Consider the following 22,645-nt stretch of genomic DNA (forward strand, 5'->3'; position numbering starts at 1 on the left):
GAGTAAATTGTAGACTTGTCAGTAACTAAAATCCAACCAGCAATGAATGTCATTGACCATCATTATTTGAACATCATCAAACCAGCAGTTAATATTGTTATTCATGTCTATGAATTTATTATTAAAGTTCAGATCAATATGAATTGATAGCTAAGCATTAGATGTCGGCTCTCTAAAAGCAAGTCAATCCTAAGTATATTCAACTTAATTGTCTGGTTTCATGAAGGAGTGTAGTGCTGTGGTTATAAATTTTTAGTGAACTTTTAAATGTCGTTTGCTAGGTAGATTTGAGAGTGTTTGGTATATAAATATGAGAGTTTTTACTTTGTAAGCTTGAATGTTATGCAGCTTCTCTATCTAAATTGGCTGCCCAGAATTCTTAGTAGTTTATCATTCAGATTGGAGGTACCACTCAAAAAACAAAGAACCAGTTGCTGTGTGGAGATAAGTGTTTTGATTGAAAAAGCATGATGGATCAGGAAATACAAAAGAAATTAGAGTTAAGATGAAGCTGAAACTTTTTTTTTTTTTTAGTTTTTTTAATTTAAAGATTTTTATTTATTTGACAGAGAGAGATCACAAGTAGGCAGAGAGGCAGGCAGAGAGAGAGAGAGGAGGAAGCAGGCTCCCTGCCAAGCAGAGAGCCTGATGCAGGACTAGATCCCAGGACCCTGAGATGATGACCTGAGCCGAAGGCAGAGGCTTAACCCACTGAGCCACCCAGGCGCCCGAAGCTGAAACTTTTTAAGTCACAACCGGTAAAATGCTAAAAAAGATCATTCCAATAAGAGAGTGTCTACATACACCTTTTACCTGTTCTGCTTACTTTTTCTCTAAAGGCTGGATATGAAGTTTTTTCTAAATTCATATGTTCTCTAAAACCAATTTTAAACAACACTTCTAGTAGCATTTTCTAACATGAGTAAGTCTTACAAAGGTATTCAGTGAATATTCAAATAAAGCACTAGAGTATTATAACCACTTTTTTTGATTGATAGTTTTTAATCCTCATAACCATGGTGTGAGGTACATACTATCCCTTCCCCTCCATAGTATAGATGAGGGAAAGGAGGGACAGAGAGGTTAAATAATTTGCTCTATTTAGTGGTGGGGACAGAATGTGAAATTAGGCAATCTGAGTACAGAGTCATATTTTAATATACTATTCTGACTGGCCCTCTAAAACTTAGATGTTTTTAAATACTTAGCCTTTACTGCAAAGACCATGCAAAAGACTGCAAAAATTCGTAAGTCATGAATTGGTAGCTTTGAGAGAAATCTTCCTTTATATCAGAGCTCTGACATGTTAGGCAAGGCAAATTATATACTTAATATCTCAGAACCTACAGATTTTTAAGTATTTTTTAAAAATTTATTTATTTATTTATTTGACAGAGAGAGAGAGACAGCGAGAGAGGGAACACAGGCAGGGGGAGCAGCAGAGGGAGAGGGAGAAGCAGGCTCCCCACTGAGCAGGGAGACTGATGTGGGACTCAATCCCAAGACCCTGGGATCATGACCTGAGTCAAAGGCAGATGTTTAAGCTACTGAGCCACCATGTGCCCCAGAACTTGCAACATGAGTGATTCCTTCTTTTACAGATTAAATGAGATTTAAATGGGATAATGCCTGTAAAGCACCTAGCACAATGTCTGATATGCTGTAGGTACTCAGTAAATGTTCTTTTATTAATTTAACTTGTGAAGTTACAATTATTAGGAAACATTTAATGGAAACATGTTTTGACATGGGTGCCTGCATCTTTTATGTATTATACAGAGAAACTTAATTTGTGAGGGTCATTCTTCCCTTCTGAGAATTTATATATGGTAGAGTTTATTTATTCTTTTATAAATTCAACATAGAGTACATGCCTATTATGTGACATATCCTGGTAAGGAGCTACAGGAAATACAATGATGAGTAAAACATGGAAATGCGTATATGTCAACAAATTAGACTGATAAAATTTATAAGTGGTATTATAAAATATAAGTATAAAAATCACATTGGAATATAGTAGAGGAGAGGCTTTAGTCAGCTTGAAACTTAGGAAAGCTTCACTGAGAGTTGACTTGTATTTTGATACAAGAGAAGAAATTCTACAGATAAAGAAGAGGAAAGAAAAATTTATAATTAAAGAAAAAAAAATTTTTTTAAGTAAGCTCCATGCCGAGGTTCCTCAAAATGTTGAAAATAGAACTACCCTATGACCCAGCAATTGCACTACTGGGTATTTACCCTAAAGATACAAACGTAGTGATCCGAAGGGGCACGTGTACCCGAATGTTTATAGCAGCAATGTCTACAATAGCCAAACTATGGAAAGAACCTAGATGTCCATCAACAGATGAATGGATAAAGATGATGTGGTATATATACACAATGGAATACTATGCAGCCATCAAAAGAAATGAAATCTTGCCATTTGCGATGACGCGGATGGAACTAGAGGGTATCGTGCTTAGCGAAATAAGTCAATCGGAGAAAGACATCATATGATCTCCCTGATATGAGGAAGTGGAGATGCAACATGGGGGGTTAAGGGGGTAGGAAAAGAATAAATGAAACAAGATGGGATTAGGAGGGAGACAAACCATAAGTCACTCTTAATCTCACAAAACAAACTGAGGGTTACTGGGGGGAGGGGGGTTAGTAAAGTGGGGTGGGGTTATGGACATTGGGGAGAGTATGTGCTATGGTGAGTGCTGTAAAGTGTGTAAACCTGGCGATTCACAGACCTGTACCCCTGGGGATAAAAATATATGTTCATAAAAAAATAAAAAAATTTTTTAAAAAAAGTAAAAAAAAAATAAATAAATAAGCTCCATGCCCAGCGAGGAGCTTGAACTCACAACCCTGAGATCAAGACCTGAGCTGAGATCAAGAGTTGGATGTTTAACTAACTGAGCCACCCAGATGCCCCAAGGAAAGAGTTATTTTTTAAAAAGTGTTATTTCTTCAAAGAATGTATGAAGAAAAAATGTTTGAGATAGATCATAGTTTATGGCAGAGAATTTAGGTTGGGGCCAGGTAGCGACGGACTGTTTTATGTGAGTTTGTCCTGTATCTTTTATTGGTAGGGAGTTAGTTAAATTTTACAAAAAGAGAAGGAATGAGGGGCGCCTGGGTCTCAGATGGTTAAGCGTCTGCCTTCAGCTCAGGGGTCCTGGGATTGAGCCCCACATCCAGCTGCTTGCTTTGCTGAGAGCCTGCTTCTTTCCCTCTATCTGCCACTCCCCCTGCTTGTGCTTTCTTTCTCTTTGTCAAATAAATAAATAAAATTAAAAAAAAAAGGAATGTGATCAGATCTACATTTTTATAAGATACCAGCTATACGGAGATTTGAGTTGTGAGAGTCTGTGGGCTGTCCCATCAGTTGGGAGGCAGAGTGATGTAAGACGAACAGTAAATATTGAACAGGCATAACTGAAATGTACTCATAATCTATGTAGTTTATAAACCCATTGTATATATAAACTCCTAAGACTATAGGTTTACCTGGGAGTGGTAACACTTTCCTGTTTAGAAAGGGTGGTGGTTAAAAAAAAAAAAAAGACAAAATCCAACCACTACATAGCATTTGAATTTTAGCAGTGGAATTTTGTCCTTCGGGGAGGGTGGTATTCTTCCATTAACTATTCAAACACAGTTAAATAGCTAGAGTTCAAAAAATTTTTTGTCCTTGCCAATCTGTCCATAAATATCAGCTAATGCTATATGTTCTATTAAGTTTCAGTTAAATTATTTTAAACAGTTTTCTAAAAATTTTACCATTTACGAGTGCTACAAAGAGAAGCATTTGGAACAGCTCGGTGGCTCAGTTGTTTGAATGTCTGCCTCCCGCTCAGGTCATTGTCCCAGGGTCCTGGATTTGAGTCCCCCATTGGGTTCCTTGCTTAGCAGGGAGCCTCCTTTCCCTCTGCCTATCACTCCCCCTTCTTGTGGTTGCTCACTCTCTCTCTCTCTGACAAATAAAGAAAAACCTTAAAAAAAGAAAAACATCTTAAGGTCCCTGATCTTTCAGGTTTGTCCTCAGGCTGAATTAAATAGCTAAACATTATTCTTAATTATCCCGGTACATTTTAATTAAAAAAAAAAAGATTTTATGTATTCATTTGCCAGAGACAGATAGAGAGAGTACAAGCAGGGAGAGCAGCAGGCAGAGTGAGAGGGAGAAGCAGGTTCTCTGCTGAGCAGGGAGCCAGATGCAGGACTGGATCCCTAGACCCTGGGATCATGACCTGAGCCAAAGGCAGATGCTTAATGAACTGAGCCACCCAGGCTTCTGGTAATTTTAATTCTTAAACATTTGAAAAAAATGCTAGAACCTTGTTATTAATGTTAGTACTTGGGGAGTAACACTATCTTATAGAATGATTATATTATGTTTGACTTTCTATTTTATAGATAGGTATGTTTTAGATGGCATGTTTTGACATATGTAGTGTACTTCAAACTGGGCAAAACATCATGTTTAACGGAGTCCATTTGGGGCGCCAGAGGAGCTTCAGTTGGTTAAACATCCACCTTCAGCTCAGGTCATGATCCCAGGGTCCTGGGATCGAGCCCCACGTTGGTTTCCCTGCTCAGCAGGGAGTGTGCTTCTCCCTCTCCTGCCTGCTGCTCCCCCTGCTTATGCATGCTATTTCTCTTTCTCTGTCAAGTAAATAAATAAATTCTTGTTTAAAAAAAAAAAGGAGTCAATTTGAGAATACTCTAGTGTGAACAGAAATTTTAAAATTGGAAATTGTTTTCTACATTATAAACTCTTATCTGATTACTGCTGTTAATATTTCCAGTTACAAAAACAAAGACATGAATAAAAATAGTGATGATCTGTACTATCTTTTGCCCTTTATGTCCTTTAAAATAGCAAAGAAATTGGTGTTTTCTAAAATAAGCATTAGTAGAATTACTTTGTAACATTGGTCAAGTCCTTTCCTTCCCTATAGAAATGTTATTAACCATATAGTTTTGTGAACCAAGTGGATGGGCTTCAAATTTTCCATGACAGAACATCACTAGAGTAATATCTCACTTATTTGGTATCCTCGATTTTTTTTTTACTGAGTCTGGCATTTATTTTAAATAATATTTATTAAGCGCAGCACAAACTACGTGAGAGGAATTGTTGAAGACAGATGCTTAACAACTGAGCCACCCTGGTGCTCTGTGAGAGGAGTTGTTATACACACTCTCAGTATAAGCTAGTTTTCCTGGTAACTGATTAATTCTTTTGAGTCCTGAAAACTTAATTTTACTCGTCTTCCTCCTAAACGTTTTAAATGGTTTCTGCCTAAGTAGACATAGAACGGAGAACAATTAAATTTTAAAAATACACATACTTGTATTGATTTTCTGTGGCTTCTGTAAAAATTACCCCAGATTAGTTGCTTACATTAAGAGAAAGATACTCTCCCATAGTTCTGGAGGCCAAAAATCCAAAATCAGCATCACTAGGCTGATGATAAAGTGTCAGCAGGGCTGCCTATACTCCCTCTGGAGGCTCTAAGGAAAAACCCATTCTTTTCTCTTCCAGCTTCTGGTTTGTGGCTCTATCACTAGTCTGCAAGGCCAGCATCTTCAGATCTCTCTGTGGATCCATCTTCACTGTCTTGTCCTCTTAAGTATTTGTGTTCTCCTTTTCTGTCTTTTATGCGGATACTTGTGCTGGTGTTTAGGGCTCATTTAGCTAATCCAGCATAATCTTCCAATCTCAGGATCCTTAATTTCATTTGCAAAATCCTCTTTCCCAAATAAGGTAACATTTACATGTTCTAGGGATTAGGACCTATACATTTGGGGGCCATTTTTCAGCCTACTACAATCCTCAGGCATATTTTAATGTTTGGACATGTGCTAGGATATAGAGATTGTAAAAATGTGTAGAGTATAGGATACTGGGACCCTATGAAATTAAAAACTCAATTTGCTTTTTTTTCCTTTTCTTTTAAGATTTTATTCATTTATATGTGAGAGAGCATGAGCAGGAGGAGAGGCAGATGGAGAAGCAGACTCCCTGCTGAGCAGGGAGCCCAGGGCAGGGCTCAGTCCCAGGATCTGGGATCATGACTAGAAAGGCAGACACTTAACCAACTAGCCATCTAGGCACCCTTCAGTTTGCTTTTTATTTCAGGCCCATGACAGGATCAGACTTTGGATTTGTTTTTCAGAAACACTGACTTAATAGCTAAAAGAGATGAGTTTCTTAGGCCTGTGATAGAAGCTTTCTGATACCTTACCTGGACCATGGGCTGTGAATTTAGATTCTCAAGTTCATTATTGTCTTTCTCCAAGTTTTCTAGTTATTTTAGAAGAAAAAAGTGAACACCTTTATATGCTAATTTTCAGAAAATATTGTGGTAGCAACTATTTGATCACCCAAAACCTCATGTTGATTATAGGTGTTTATAGGCCATAGTTTAAGTAATTTTTTGCCTTAGCATGATGAGCAGCCAGTGTCTCCTTTACCACTGGTAACAGGGTCATTAATGGCCTTAAATCTAGTCAGATCAGAAAACTAATTCCAAATTACTTCCATTGTGGTTCTGTTACCCTAGAACCACATTTGGTACTAAACACTGTATTAGGGTTCAGTAGAGAAATAGAGCCCTTCACTGTTATAGGATAAGGATTTTATGGTATGAATAAGACCTTTCACAATTGTGGGGAAAGAAGGAGAAGTAGAAGTCTAAAAAGAGAGTGTTGGGGGAAAAAAATAAAAAAGTGTCGAAGGGTTTCTGAAGAGTCACTAAAAGCAGCCCTCCCTCAAACACTAGTGTGGGTACACAAGTCAGAGCTTTCAAAGGAATCTAGGAAGCAAGGACGTCCTGTAGCCAAAATAGGACCATGTAATGGAGCTGGTGGAAAGGTGTATAAAAAGTTGTCTTGTGTCGCTTTCTTTTTCTGTTCATAGTCAAGAGTATGGTGGAGGGATGAGCCCATTTTTGTGCAATAGGATTGGCAGTTGTGAGGAAGAGCTGACCTAGTGCAGGGAAGAGTGAGGACAACTGGAATCTAATTCTCTGTTTCTGTTTTACCAAATTTAACCCTGAGTATTTTCTGAGAGTAATGGCTCTTTGTCACTCTCTCCCCCAAGTTTTGTGCAGACTTGTGTTTAGCCAGTTCTAACCTAGCACTATACAGAGTAAAGGACTTTGGGAGATAGGTTTGAGTTTAACTAAGTTGACATAAGGTATCATTTTCCTATGATATTTTTCTCTTGCACCCTATATCAAAGCAGTTTACATACTTACACTATTTCTTGAGTTGTTTGAATAATGTGTCTTTCAAGCTAGAGGATAAACTTCATGAAGAAACAGACTATATGTGTCTCGGTCATCATTGTGTATCCAATGCCTAAGTATCCTATGTATTAAATATTTTTTTAAATTTTTTAATTTTTTAAACAAGATTTTATTTATTTATTTCACAGACAGAGATCACAAGTAGGCAGAGAGGCAGGTAGAGAGAGAGGGGGAAGCAGGCTCCCTGCCGAGCAGAGAGCCCGATGCGGGGCTCGATCCCAGGACCCTGGGATCATGACCTGAGTAGAAGGCAGAGGCTTCAGCCCACTGAGCCACCCAGGCGCCTCCTATGTATTAAATATTGATGGCAAGTTGTGGAGTGTTGTAGGATACCTTTCTCACTTCTGCCCCCAATTTCCTTGGTCTTGAACATTTACTAATGGTTAGTGTCTGTGGACCCTACCTGGCTTTTACAAAACTCTTATTCTTTTTAGAATAGCTCGAACTTTTTTTTTTTTTTTTTTTTTTTTAAGAATATCTTTAACTTCTCTCTTTAGCTGTAAGTGGAGGAAATGCCATAGTGGAAGGTGGTAGGGCATAATAGCACAGAGATGGGGAAATGGGAGACTGAAGCACAACACATTCAAAGGGGATCTTAGAGCTATACTTACTAGACCATTATGTTTTCCAAATTACTGACATTACATAGAGTATAATAATACTGAACAATTTTTAATCTAAAAATTAGAATGCAAATAGTTTTTATATTTGTATAGTTGAAGAAATATTTGAGTGTTATCAATTTAACTGAATGTAAGAATGAAAATTCTGCAGTAGTGAAAGAACAAGTTAAAAATTGACAGAACTGTAATTTACATACAGGTAATATTTGCCTTATGTAAACCGACACCTGACACATTGAGGAAGAAAGGGAAGGAGAAACAATGAAAAGTTGTTTTACTTAGAATGTAACAGGAATCTTAGATAGTAAAGTGTTGATTATTAAGTGTTACTGAGCAGGATTGTGCTCTGCACTTAAAAGTGAACTAATTTAGTGGAAGTTATTATTTCTATCATAGAAATAAAATTGGTTATACAGATAGTATAAATTATCTTTGACTCATTTTTCTTTCACTTTTATAAAAAATAAAATTTTTGGATTTTCTACAAGATTATTATGGATTTCAAGTAGGACATATTGTTGCTACTTTTAGGACATGCTGTGGCTACTTCTGAGGTAGTTTGAAAGGAAGATATATAAATGCCAGTGTCAGAAGAAAAGGCAGTTGTGATGAATTTTATTTGTCAATATTTAGCATACAGTTATAGGTTGCAGTTTTAAAGTTTGGCATCATGGAAGACGGTGGACAAAAAATTGCAACTGAGGTCAGTATTTTCGTATGTATTTATTTACTTTTTCTGTTCATGTACTTGGGAAAATCTTAAAAGATCCGTTTTGAATGAGTAACTGTTTCTGAATAGCATATAATATGAACTGATATTTGCCTAGCATTTTATAATTTATGTGTTTTCATATGTACTTTATTGTGTCATTAACCTCTAGTAGATTATTATATTGTACTTAGGGAGTATATTTCAGAACTATTGTTTAGAAAATGTAAATATAGCTTACTCAAAAAACCGTGAGTTAAGAAATTGAGGCTTTTATTTTTACAATTGAAGGAAAATTGATATGCAGAATTTCTTAGGTACTTAGTAGTCTTTAACATAATCTATGTAAATTTGATTACAGTTTAAAAACATTGACTAAACATTTGGTCTTTTAGGACATTTAGTAGCTGGAGACATATCAGCAAAATACAGATAGCCTTGTTTCAATAGAAATAATGGGTTTCATATATAGTCCTAAAGATTATGTATACACTTTGGAAAGCTATTGGAATAAGTCTGTAGCCAGACTGATATTCATACTTACCTACAAGGACCTATCTGTGTCTAAAAAGGTGAGTAAAAATTATTAGTATATAACGTTTTGAATATTTCAAAATTAGTTAATACATATCTAATGCAATTAATGATGGTATACACAACTCATTTCTCACTAATTCTGATTTGGGGGTAGAGATGGTAGCAGTAGTGTTCATTAATGATACATATACTTCATGTAATGTATATTTTTTAAACATTTTAAGCCTTTAAAACATTTAAGCTTTTAAACTTAGAATTGACATTGTAAAGCAAGAATGTTTGGAAACTACTTTCTTTTTTAAGATTTTATTTACTTGAGAGAGATCACCAGCAGAAGGAAGGGCCAGAGGCAAAAGCAGACTTTCCATTAAGTAAGGAGCCTGACATGGGGCTCAATCCCAGGACCCTGGGATCATGACCTGAGCTGAAGGCAGACATTTAACCGACTAAGCCACCTGGGCACTCCAGGAAATTTTTAAATTTTTAAATTTAAATTTTGAAAGGAAAAGGATGCTAAATGTTTATCAGCAGGAGAATGGGTAAGTAAAAGGTTCACTCATTTGATGGAACATTAGAATTTTGAAAAGCAGTGAGCTAGGTCTGTATATGAACATAGATAGCAAAACAATGCTGAATAGAATAAGGAAAATGCCAGATCATGGATACAGTTTGATGCCATGTTAATGTAATTATGGCTTATGATTATGTTTATAAATGTATGAAAAATTTTTAATGGTAGAGTAGAAATATATACTCTAAACTTGTACTAGGTTCCTACCGGGGAGGGAGAAAGGAACAGGACTTAGAGTTATGGCTTAAAGGGGATTTCGACTTTAGTTGTAATGTTTTATTCCTTTACAAAAGGAAAGGTAAACAAATGTGACAAAATTGAGACATCAGTTCTGGGTTATGGAATCATGGATGTTTTTTATGTTCTTGGTATTTCATTGAATTTTAAAATTCCATCTTTTTTCCCCCCTCAAGAAAAATCTCTCTTTTAGGAAAAGGTGGAACTTTGTGATTATAAGACTTTATTTTCCATGTAAATAAGAAACCCAAAACGTTGTTGAAAACTTTTAAGTGTCAATATGAAATGGCCTAGGTACTTTATTTCACCTTTGCCACCAAAGTCCTGGGGTTTAGGGATTTCCAAAAAACTGAAATAAGAAAAATTATTGACAAAATCTATACCAAAATATCATTAGATGTTTTCGGATAGTTGATTATGGTTTAAATTTTTACCAATTAAAATAAGTTTTCTCATTTTTCTAAAAACATACTGCTTTTTATTTATTTATTTATTTTTTAAAGATTTTTATTTATTTATTTGAGAGAGAGACAGTGAGAGAGAGCATGAGTGAGGAGAAGGTCAGAGAGAGAAGCAGACTCCCCGCGGAGCCGGGAGCCCGATGTGGGACTCGATCCCGGGACTCCAGGATCATGACAGGATCATGACCTGAGCCGAAGGCAGTCGTCCAACCAACTGAGCCACCCAGGCGTCCCAACATACTGCTTTTTAAAAATAAAGTAATAAATGCTATTTTTCTTAAAAAATATTTATTTGAGAGAGAGAGAGAGAGCATGAGGAGAGAGGTCAGCGGGAGAAGCAGACTCCCTGTCGAGCAGGGAGTTTTTTTTTTTTTTTTTAGGGACTTTATTTATTTATTTGACAAGGAGAGAGAGATTACAAGTAGACAGAGAGGCAGGCAGAGAGAGAGGGGGAGACAGGCTCCCTGCCAAGCAGAGAGACTGATGTGGGGCTTGATCCCAGGACTCTGAGATCATGACCTGAGCTGAAGGCAGAGGCTTAACCCACTGAGCCATCCAGGTGCCCCCGAGCAGGGAGTCTTAATGTAGGACTTGATCCCAGGACTCCAGGATCATGACCTGAGCTGAAGGCAGTCGCTTAACCAATTGAGCCACCCAGGCGCCCAATAAATGGTATTTTTAAAAAACAGAACAAAGGAAAAAAGGCCGTCAGAATGAAATAGTGTTCTTTACTCTAGCAATCAAGAAGAGTGCATTTTTCAGGTTTTAGCTATTAAGTGAAAGTGCAACATCTAAGCATCCTTACTCCTCTGATCCTGCTGTAAACCTCAGAGCCTCACTGAACCCAAAGTGAGTTCAGGGAGCTTAGTAACCAGGGACCTTAAAAAGACATGGGCAGTAATTTATTGACTGGTTTGTAAGGCTTTTGGTAATAAATCGAAAAGAGCTACATATTTGAGAGAATTTAGCAGTTTCTTGTTGATTATTGGTTTGCAAGTTTCTTAGATAGGAAATTTTAATTAAACAAAGAAAAATATAGAAACTAGGAATTAGTGATACCTGAAAGGATTAAAAAGGAATTAGGTGGCAAGAGAAGAAAATATAGGGAGGACTAAAATTAAATCTTAAACATAGGATTGTTAATAGAGTTCGTGTTCAACAGTAATGAGAAAATACTATACACTTTAAAATGAAGAAACAATATTAGTCTTATATACGTTTAGAAATGGAATATAATCTTTGTTTTGATAGATTTCATGTTTATGGATTTGCTGCGAATTTATGGTGTGTATTAAATGAAAATATTTAGTTTTACCAGTATTGTATTTCAAAACCAAGCTATGTATATTTGTATGATCTTAGAAATACTTGTATTTTTACTTTTTTTTCATTTTGAGTTTATACTTCCCTTAGGCAGAATTGTGAATTAAATTGTAATTCTTTATAGTTGATCTAATACAAATGATCATTTGTTTGTGTATATTTTACTTTTCAACTTTATATTAGAAAAACAATCCAGTTCTTTCCTCCTGTGTGTCTCCTTTACTCCTCACACAGAACACTTCACTTCTGACATTTCTGGTCACCAAATGTTGGGGAGTAGGTATGGTTTCCTCACACCAAGCAATTCTCTGTGATACCAGCTGGGTATCCTACAATTGAACTCAGTTAGGACACTCTCTACCTGCAGATAGTGTCAGATCCCATGGGTTAGGGGCTCAGTCCCGTAAGATTGCTCCCACCCTATTTAAGATCCAGTTGCAAGTAGTGGGTCACCAAATTACCCACAACTCTGTCCAGTTTGGCTACAAATCAGAGGTTCCCACCATGCCCTCCTCAAGTTGGATTAATTTGCTAGAGTGCCGCATAGAACTCAGAGAAACACTTTCTTACACCAGTTTATTAAAGGATATAATGAAGGATGCAAATGAACAATTAGATGAAGAGATATATAAGCACAGGATCTGGGAGGGTCCTGAGTGCAGGAACTTCTGTCCCTGTGGAGTTGGGATGTGTCTTCCTCATGGTGTGTATAGCTTGTTATCCTGAAAGCTCTCTGAACCTCCTACTAGTGGAATTTTTATGGAGTTCTCATCATGTAGGCATGATCAGTTGATCATTCAGGAAATTACAAGGGTTTCAGGAGCCCTGTGTAAGGACTGGGGGCTGAAGACCAAATATTAGAACAAAAGATGCTCCTAGGGCCCTTATCAGTTCGGAAATTATAAGGGTTTCAGGATCCCTGTTTCAGGAGGTAGGGCAGAGACCAATATATATTTTTTCTATTATCTCACATACTTAAAAAAAAATACATTGTAAGAGACTGTTAACTAATAATAATTAAGAATTGAATTACCAAGTTGAACGTGTTGATGTTTGTATATGCTTAGAAACGGAAAAGCAAAATAGTAAAAACAGTATATCCTGGTTTAGAATCTGACCTTGAAAATTTCAGTTGAAAATAAACTAGAGCATTGCTGTTATAACAGGTACATTATGGTCTTAGCTGCACAGAATAAACAAAAGACTTCCTTGAATAGATTTTCCAGGAGAATCAGGTGGCTATGACAAATGTAGATTGCTGGCAACTTGCTCTCCTTCCATACAGAGATAAAGGCCACCAGGATGTCCTCTGGAATTCTACAGTAGCATGTAGTGAGAACTAGCGAACCTGATATTTAACTATATATTTCCAATAAGTAGTTAAATGACCTTGAACAAGTCATCTAATTTCTCTGTTCACTATTCATTTTAAAATGAAGATATTTATACTAGCTAATTTCTAAAGTATCTTCTACCTCTAAAATGCTATAATTTTATTTCACATTAGGACTCTTGCTAATGTAGATTTACAGAAGTGAGATGGTTGATACATAAATCTATGTATTCTTTCCTCTAAGCTTTATCCTTTATATGTGACAAAAAAGATATACATTATTCAGATTTTCTCTCTGAAATTCAGATGGAGTGCTTAAGGTAATTTTTTTCATTCTTTTTCTTCATTAAAAATTTTATCCTCATATTGATGGTGTTACATTGTTTGATTTTGGAGCATATTCAGTCAGAGAATTGCTAAATTTAATGAGCTAGACTGTGTGTCTTCAAGGATAGGCTTTCTCTGTAACCATGGTAGTTGGCCTAGTGTAGGCACCAAATAATGACTGTTGAATCTGTTTGAATATATTACAGGCTATTTTAGTATAATTATGATGTAAGGGAAGACAGAGGGTCATATACCTAGAACAGTAATTGGTGGCTTGGTTGTGAGAGCTATAAAGAGAGATACAATAAAGAGGGTCCATACTAACAAAACTTAGGATGGAAGATGGAATCATAGAAAGGATAGAGTTTGGCTGAAGAACAGGCTAACAGAACACCATTGGTACTAATCCAAAGAAATTAGAGCCAGAATCAAAGCCATGAGGAAAGCCTCCTGAGGAATGCTACTACATAGTATGTCTTCAGTCTTTAATCAGCTTTGTTAAGCTGTGATTTACACACAATAAGATGTATCCATTTTATATGTTTAGTTCAGTGAGTTACAATAAGTGAATACAATTGTATAAGCATTACATAACCATAATACAGAATATTTCCATCACCACCAAAAATCTCTTGCTGTCTTTTTGTAGTCAACCCCCAACCACAACCCCTGGCCACGGTCAACCATAAATTTGCATCACTGCAAATTACTTTTGCCCTTTTTAGAATTTCATATAAATGAATCATATAGTATATGCTATTTTGTCTATAAACTTTTTTGCTCAGATTTTAAAAAATATTTATTGATGTTTTACCATGCATCAGCATTTCATTTCTTTTTATTGCTAAGTAGTATTCCATCATAAGGATATACCACAGTATGTTTAGTAATTTACCAGTTGATGGGCATTTGGGTTATTTCCAGTTTCTGGCTGTTACAAATAAAACTCCCATGAATAAGCATTCATAAGTATTATGGATAAATGCTTTCAAATCTCTTGGGTATATACCTAAGAGTAGAATTTCTAGGTTATATGAAAGATTTTTATTATTTTTTTGGAATAAGTTACCAAACTGTTACTCAAAGTGGCCCACTAGCAATGTTAAGAGCTCTATTTGCTCAAAATCCTGTCACTTGGTAGCATCAATTTTTATAATCTTAGCCATTCTAATAGGTATATACTAGTATCTCATTGTAGTTTTAATTGTATCTCTCTAATGACTATGATGCTGAATGTCTTTTCATTTGCCCATTAGCTATTCATTTTTCTTTTTTTGTGAAATGGTGAGCCATTCAGATCTTTTTCCTCATGGATTGTCTTGCATTTATTGTGTTTTAGGAGTTCTATATATATTCTGGATGCAAAGCCGTTGTCAGATATATGTATTGAGAATATTTTCTCCCATGATGTTGTTTGCCTTTTATTATTTTTATAGTATCTTTGGATGAACAGTTTTAAATTTTGATAATATTCAGTTTATCCGTATTTTTCTTTTAAGGTTTGAGCTTTTTGTATCCTATCTAAGAACCTTTGCATGTCTTATCTGGGTGACATCAGTTGGTTAAGCTTCCAACTCTTGGTTTCAGCTAAGGTCACGATCTCAGTCAGGGTAGTAAGGTCGAGCCCCGAGTCTGCTGCTCTCCTCCTCCTCCCTATTTATTTATTTAAGAGAAAGTGAGAATGGGGGGAGGGGCAGAAGGAGATGGAGAAAGAATCTCAGAAGGAGCTGGAGAGAGAGACTCTCAAGTAGACTCCCTACTGAGTGCTGAGCCCCATATGGGGCTTGTCTTCCCTACCCTGATCATGACCTGAGGTGAAACCAAGAGTCAGAGGCTTAAATGACTGAGCCACCCAGGCATCCCAATAAATAAATCTTTAAAATTAAAAAAAAAAAAAAAAAGGAAAGAAAGAAATCTTTGCATTTTCCTACCTGGCTACATTTTTCTCCCTTTTTCTTCTTGAATATTTATAACTGTCGCTTTTATGACAGGTCTGTGATCCATTTCTAGTTAAATATTTGGTGTGAAGTAGATAAGGGTAGAGATTCACTTAAAAAGAATGCAGACGTCTTGTTCTAGAATTATTTCTTTTTGTTCCCATTGTCAAAGTCATTTGACCAAATATGAATGGATTTTCTTGTGGACTATATTCTGTTCCATTGATCTATCCTTCTGTCCTGTCCTATGTCAGTACCAGTTTTTTTTTTTTTTTTTAAGATTTTATTTATTTGACAGAGAAAGACAGCAAGAGCAGGAACACAATCAGGGTGAGTGGGAGAGGGATAGCAGGCTTCCTGCTGAGCAGGGAGCCCAACATGGGACTCCATCCCAGGACCCTGGGATCATGACCTGAGCCGAAGGCAGACGCTTAATGACTGAGCCACCCAGGTGCCCCCTCAATACCAGTTTAAATTACTAGAGCTTTATAGTAAGTATAGAATTGCAGGAGTTTAGCTTTATTTATTTATTTTTTAAAGATTTATTTATTTATTTGAGAGAGGGCATGCATGTGCATGAGTGGGGGTAGGGGCAGAGGGAGCAGGGGAGAGAGAATCTCAAGTAGACTCCCCACTGAGCTTGAAGCCCATGGCCAGGCTCAATCTCATGACCCTGAGATCATGACCTGAGCCGAAATCAAGAGTTGGACACTTCACTGACTGAGCCACCCAGCTGTACCTCACAGGTTTAACTTACTTAAACTTCGTTTTTCCTTTTCAAAATTGTTTTGGTTTTCTAGGTCCTTTGTATATCCATATAAATTTTAAAATCAGCTTGTCAGTTTCTAGCAAAAAAGCCTGTAGGAATTTTGCTTGAGATTGCATTGAATCTTTAGATCTGTTGGAAGCAAAGGATATGACCTTGGGTGGAGAGGCACTTAACTAACCACACACACTGCATTAAGTCCTTCCTTGAAAGAGGCTCTTAGTGGAGCATCTCCATGTTTTTGAGTTATAGTGGTTGATAGTGTTCAGATCTTCTTTATTCATACTGGGAATTTTTGGTGTGTATGTGTGTGTAATTACTGAGAAAAGTGGGTTAAAAATCTCACATTATGACTTACTTGCTTTTTCCTTTTAATTCTAATAGTTTTTGCTTCATGTGTTTTGAAGCTTGTTATTAGGCACACATATTCATCTATAGTGGCTATAACTTACTGATGCATTGACTCTTATCATTATGAAATGTCCTTCTGTAATGCTAGGAATAGTTCTTAAATAATTTATTTTTCCTGATACTAATTTGGCCTCTTCAGCTTTCTCATAGTTATTTTTCTCATAGCATATCTTTTTCCATTTTTTTACTTTTTAACCTATTTGTATCTTCATAGTTAAAGTGAGCTTCTTAGAGTTGATTCTGAATTACTTTAGGGAGAATATAGGAACTTTGTAACTCTTATCTGTAGGGAAAGCTGGGTGAAGAGTACACAAAAACTCTTGTAATTTTTTTGTTCTCTATGAATCTAAAATTATTTCAGGAGTGTTAATAATTGCTTGTTCATGCATTGTTACAGTAGCTTCTTTTAAATTCTTGTCTGGGGGCACCTGGGTGGCTCAGTCAGTTAAGTGTCTGTGTTTCCTCAGATCATGATCCCAGGGTCCTGGGATTGAGCCCCACATTGGGCTCCCTGCTTCTGCCTTTGGCCCTCCCCTGCCTCACGCTCTCTCTTTCTTAAATAAATAAAATCTTAAAAAAAATAAATTCTTGTTTGGAGGTCAGTGGAGCCCTTGGGTGGCTCAGTGGGTTAAGCGTCCAGCTCTTGATTTTGGTTCAGGTCAGGATCTCAGGGTTTTGAGATTGGACCCCACACTGGGCGTGCTTCAGATTCTCTCCCTTTTCCTCTGTTCCTTCCCACCTCTCCCTCTAAAAAACAATAACAACAACAACAAAAATTAAAATTTTCGTCTCATAATTCCAACACCTTGTCAACTCTGTGTTTTTGTCTATTGATTATCCTTACACATCCTAGTTGAGATTTTTCCTTTTTGTTGTTGTTTGGTATGAAGAATATACTCCTTTTGGATTATATCAAGGACATTTGGATATTATGAGACCTTTGTTCCTACTTAAATCTTCATTTTTAGAGAGGGAGGAAGGGTGCTGCCTCTTTGCTGACATTTGCCTCGTTTGGGGCAAGAGTGGTTCATGGGGCTCAGCCTCATTAGTATTTGTAGCTGTAGACCTGGATGGGAGGAAAGAGGGCCACTGTCTCTGTCCTCATTAATGCAGAGTAGGGATGGTCAGCAAGTCTCTGGTCCACACATTACATAACATCCAGTTAGTAGGGCTCCATCCTGCAGAGCTGCTATCTTCCTATTCTTTTGGTTGGAGAAAATGGGTTTTCCTTGGGGCTTTTGTTTGTTACTGCTCTCTACCTGTTGTGGTTCCAGGTTGTAAATTGTTACGGCAGCCAGGGTGAGATACATAAGTGGCAAAAGTCTCCAGTTGGGTTATCACTCAGGATCTGGGGTCTCTAGTCAGTTTGTCTATTTCCTTCACCTTCCAGAGTCTTATAGTAGTTAACTTTTTTCCTTTGGTCCAGGATTTATAGTTGTAATTAGCAGGCAGAAGAGGGTGGAATGCACTTAACTCTATTTTGTCTGGAACAAGAAGTCTCATACTGATTTTTAATATATGTTTCTGTATTTTCTGATTTTATTTGCCCTGTTTGTTTTTCAGGCAAATGAAGATAAAACAATGTCTGCCAACCTAAAATACCTTTCCTTGGGAATTTTAGTCTTTCAGACTACCAGTTTGGTTCTCACAATGCGTTATTCTAGGACTTTAAAAGAGGAGGGTCCTCGTTATTTATCTTCTACAGCAGTGGTTGTTGCCGAACTTTTGAAAATAATGGCCTGCATTTTATTAGTCTACAAAGACAGCAGTAAGTTTTTTGGTTTTTTGTTTTTTAAGTCATTGCAGTTTATTTGATTGTTTTGGGGTTATTTACATATGACATATGTAAATATATATTGATAACTACACATTTGAACACTATTGCCTTATTTAATGTCGTAGTATTAAGAACATTTCAATATTTTCCGTTTTCTTTTTTTTTTTTTTAAGAGTTTATTTATCTGAGAGAGAGAGAGAGAGTGTGAGTGCATATGCACAAGAGGCGGTGGGGAGGAGCAGAGGGAAAAGAAGTGGACTCCCCCTAAGCAGGGAACCCGATGTGGGGCTTGATCCCAGGACCCTGTTTTCCTCACATGAGCCAAAGGCAGCCAAGCTTAGCAAGCTGAGCCACCCAGGTGCCCCCTATAGATTTCATTTTCTCAGGACAGTTTTAGTCCAGTAACAAATGTATTTTATTCTGATCTATATCATGATTTATGTCTTCTGGTTAATGCTAGAAGTATGAAATGTGGTTTCTTGCATTTATAATTGAGAATAAAAGTGAGTTCTATAATTCTGTAGTTTTAGAAATTTAAAGAAGTCATAATTAAAGTCAATGTTTTTTATTTTATTTGCTGCATTGATTAGTCCAGCAGTGACTAATTTGATATAGTTTAAAAAAAAACCAGTTTTATGAAGATATAGTTCATGTACCATACAAGTCAGATTTTGAAGTGTACAATTTTGTGTTTTTTTGGCTATATTACATTATTAACTGTTTGAAATTATAGTAAAATATATTTTTACACATACCTGTATATCATAAATGTTATAAATTTAACCATTTTTAAGTGTAATTCATTGGTACTAATTATATTCATAGTGTTGTGCAACCATTAGCACCATCTTTTTCTAAAACTTCATCACATCAAACAGAAACTCTATAACCATTAAGCAATAACTCCCACTCTCCTTTACTTCAGCTCTTGGGAACTTCTAATCTACTTTCTGTCCCTATGAATTGGCATCTTCTAGATAGTCCATCTAAGTAGAATCATATAATGTTTCTCCTCCTATGTCTGGCTTATTTAACTTAATGTTTTCAAGGTTTATCCACGTTGTAACGCATATCAGAACTGTATTTTTTTCTATGACCACATAATATTTCATTATACATATATATATGTATGTGTTTGTATATATAACATTTTAGTCATTGATGTATTCATGGGCACTTGAGTTTTTCCCACCTTTTGGTTATGTGAATAATGCTATAATGAATAATACTGCAATAGAAGTATAAGTCTCTGCTCAAGTTCCTACTTTTGTATCTTTTGGATATATATTGTGGAGTGGAATTGTTTGGTCACATGATGATTCTGCATTTAACTTTTTGAAGAGCCACCAGACTTCTCCACAGCAACTGCACCATTTTACATTCCCACCAGCACTGTTCAAGGGTTCAGATTTCCCTATATCCTCGTCAACACTTGTTATTTTCTGTTTGTTTTTTTAAATTATAGCACATCCTCACCAATCATTATTTTCCATTAAAAAAAAAACCAACAACATATAGCCATTCTAGTAGGTATTGTATCTTATTGTGGTTTTGATTTGATTTTCCCTAATGAATAATTATGTTGAGCATCTTTCCTTGTGCTTATTGACTGTTTTTATATCTTTAGAGAAATATCTGTTCAAGTCTGCTGCCCATTTTTTAATTAAGTTGTTGTAAATTTGGTATACTTTTGAAACTATCATGGTGGCCAATGTGACTGTAGCATATTGATCCGGGAGGAGAATTGAATTGGCATTCAGTAAGATAGCTTTGTAGGCTGCAAATTTCACTATAAAAACAAAAAGAAATAATTGGAATGTTTAAAACATGTCCTGTTTTACACATGGAAAGACCAATGCAGTACCCATACAGCAGAGAAGATGCAAGAATAGGTTCAGGAAGTCATGTTTGGAAGCTGTTGTACTAGTCCGGGCAAGAAGATGCTAGTGGCTTAGATTACATTGCTAGAGAAGAGATGATGTTTATGAGTTGTTCTGTGCAGGGGAGGTAAATGCAAAACAACCTCAAAGGCTGAAGGAGCTCTGAGACCAAAGAAAAAGGCTGACAGATGCAGCTTGACAAAGGTGTCATGGATGGCTGCAAGAGGAGTAGATCTCTGCAGTACTATCTCCCTTAAGACCTGCTTTTGTAGCCCCTTGAGGCTGGAGAGTACATGTTGAGGACCCATCCAAGAGGAAAAAAAAATTTTTAAAGATCTTATTTATTTATTTGAGAGTGAGAGAGCACAAGAAGGGGAGCGGCAGAGGGAGGAGCAGACACCTGCTAAGCAGGGAGCCCAATGTGGGGCTTGATCCTAGGACCCCAAGATCATGACCTGAGCCAAAGGCATACATTTAACCAACTGAGCCACCCAGGCACCCCCAAGAGGAAAATGTTTAGGAAAAGGTGTGGGTCAGTCATATCTCCAAGACAAATCATGGACATTATATTTCAAGGGGGTACTTAAGGATGTGGTTAAACAAAAGGAAAGTGTGTGTGTGTATGTGTGTGTGTGTGTGCGTGCGCGCTCACGAGCGCGTGCATTTGAGGGGGGGTGGAATCTATGCTCCAGAATGCTTCATATCTCAGAATGGTCATCATAGCAGATTTGTCCAAGATGGCATTGATTTGGTTCACACAGATGTTTTTTTAAACTATAGCTGACATGACTTGCTAGTAGATTAGGTATGTGATGGTCAAGGAAATAGAGAACCAGTCTGAGGAATAATTCCTATGTTTTTAGGTTAAATTACTGGGTGAGTGAGTACTGCAGTAAATGATATATGGAAGATAAGTTAGGGGGAAATTAAGGTTTCTCTTTGGGCCATGTTAAATTTGAGTTGCCCATAAGGCATTCAAATGGAAATGTTAAATAGTATGATATATGAATATGGAGCTCAAGGATTTGTCATCTTATATATTGCTTTAAAGTCAAGGATTAGATGAAATAATTTAGTATATACTGAGAAGAGAAGGACAAAGACTAAGCTCTGTAGCATTCCTAACATTTAGAGGTCAGATTAAGAAGAAGAATCAGCAAAATTAGACTGAGTTGGGGTGCCAAGGTGACTCAGTTGGTTAAGTGTCTGACAGTCTTTTGATTTTGGTTCGGGTCATGATCTCATGGGTTGTAAGATCAAGCCCAGCATCCAGCTCTGCTCCCAGTGTGGAGTCTGCTAGTCCTTCTCCCTCTGCTCCTCCCTCCTCCACTGGCCACCCTTGAAATAAAGAAATAAATCTTTAAAAAAAAAAAGAATTTCACCTGTAAAACGGTCTAGATCTTGTGGTTTAAAAAAAAGAAGACTGAGTCACCAGTAATGTAGAATAAAATTCACATAAATATGGGGCACCTCGATGGCTTAATGGGTTAAGTCTGCCTTCAGCTCAGGTCATGATCCTGGGGTCTTGGGATCAGCCAAAGGTAGGGCTTGCTGCTCAATGGGGAGCCTGCTTCTCCTCTCTCTGCCCCTTCTTCCTGCTTGTACTCTCGCTCTTAAATAAATAAACAAAATCTTAAAAAAATAAAAGATAAATATATAAAAATGTTTATATAAGTATTTATAAATATAGAAATATAGATCAACCTCACTAGCAATCAGAGAAATCAAATTAAAGCCACAGACTCACTTTCACTATCTTTAGATTGATGAAAATAAAAAGCCTAACAATAACAGGAAATGGAAGGGACATGCAACAAGACCTTCCCTAAACTGCTGGTGAGAAAAATATGAGATAGCATTAATTACTTAAAATTTTAGTTTAATTTAAAAAATTTTTTAAAGATTTTAGTTATTTATTTGTCAGAGAGAGAGAGCACAAGCAAGGAGAGCAGTATGCAAAGGGAGGAGGCGGCTCCCTGCTGAGCAGGGAGCCTGATGTGGGGCTGTATCTCAGGACCCTGGGATCATGATCTGAGCTGAAGGCAGATGCTTAACCCACTGAGTCATCCAGGTGTCCCTAATTTTAAAAATGTTTAAATGAGGTATAAGAAAAAAATCTTTTGGTAACTTTTAGTTACATCTTATTTTACTATTATTATTTTAGGGTGAGGAAAAGGTAAATATCAGATATTAACCTTTAGTAGATGTGCTGCGGAAGCGAGCACCCAGATATTAACCTTTAAACAGTATTTTCATTTTTAAAAGGTTTTCATAATGAAACTTTTCAGGTTTTATGTTGGGAGAGAAAATCATCTATGAAGTGTCATTGTTGGCAAAGTAGTAGGATTCCTTAGATTTCTCCTGTCTTTGGGGGTGTATGTATCTTTTATTTATTTATTTTTTAATTTTAAGTAGGCTCCATGCCCAATGTGGGGCTTGAACT

The 22,645-nt window shown here is 36.6% G+C and overlaps 1 protein-coding gene across 2 annotated transcripts in view; it reads left to right on the forward strand.

The window, feature by feature from the left end:
- The window catches only part of SLC35A3 (solute carrier family 35 member A3), a 49,831-nt gene that overhangs the window by 9,775 nt on the left and 17,411 nt on the right, over positions 1-22,645 (forward strand). For both annotated transcript variants that reach the window (XR_004383808.1, XM_032867211.1), the window contains exon 2: positions 18,109-18,313. Coding sequence is in view for 1 of the 2 variants with exons in the window: in XM_032867211.1 (XP_032723102.1) it covers positions 18,127-18,313 (187 nt within the window). In the remaining variant the exon portion in view is untranslated. The remainder of the gene's footprint in view (positions 1-18,108; positions 18,314-22,645) is intronic.

Source organism: Lontra canadensis, unplaced genomic scaffold (genome assembly GCF_010015895.1).
Source record: "Lontra canadensis isolate GAN:19392208 unplaced genomic scaffold, GSC_riverotter_1.0 scaffold33, whole genome shotgun sequence".
Classification (NCBI taxonomy): Eukaryota; Metazoa; Chordata; class Mammalia; order Carnivora; family Mustelidae; genus Lontra; species Lontra canadensis.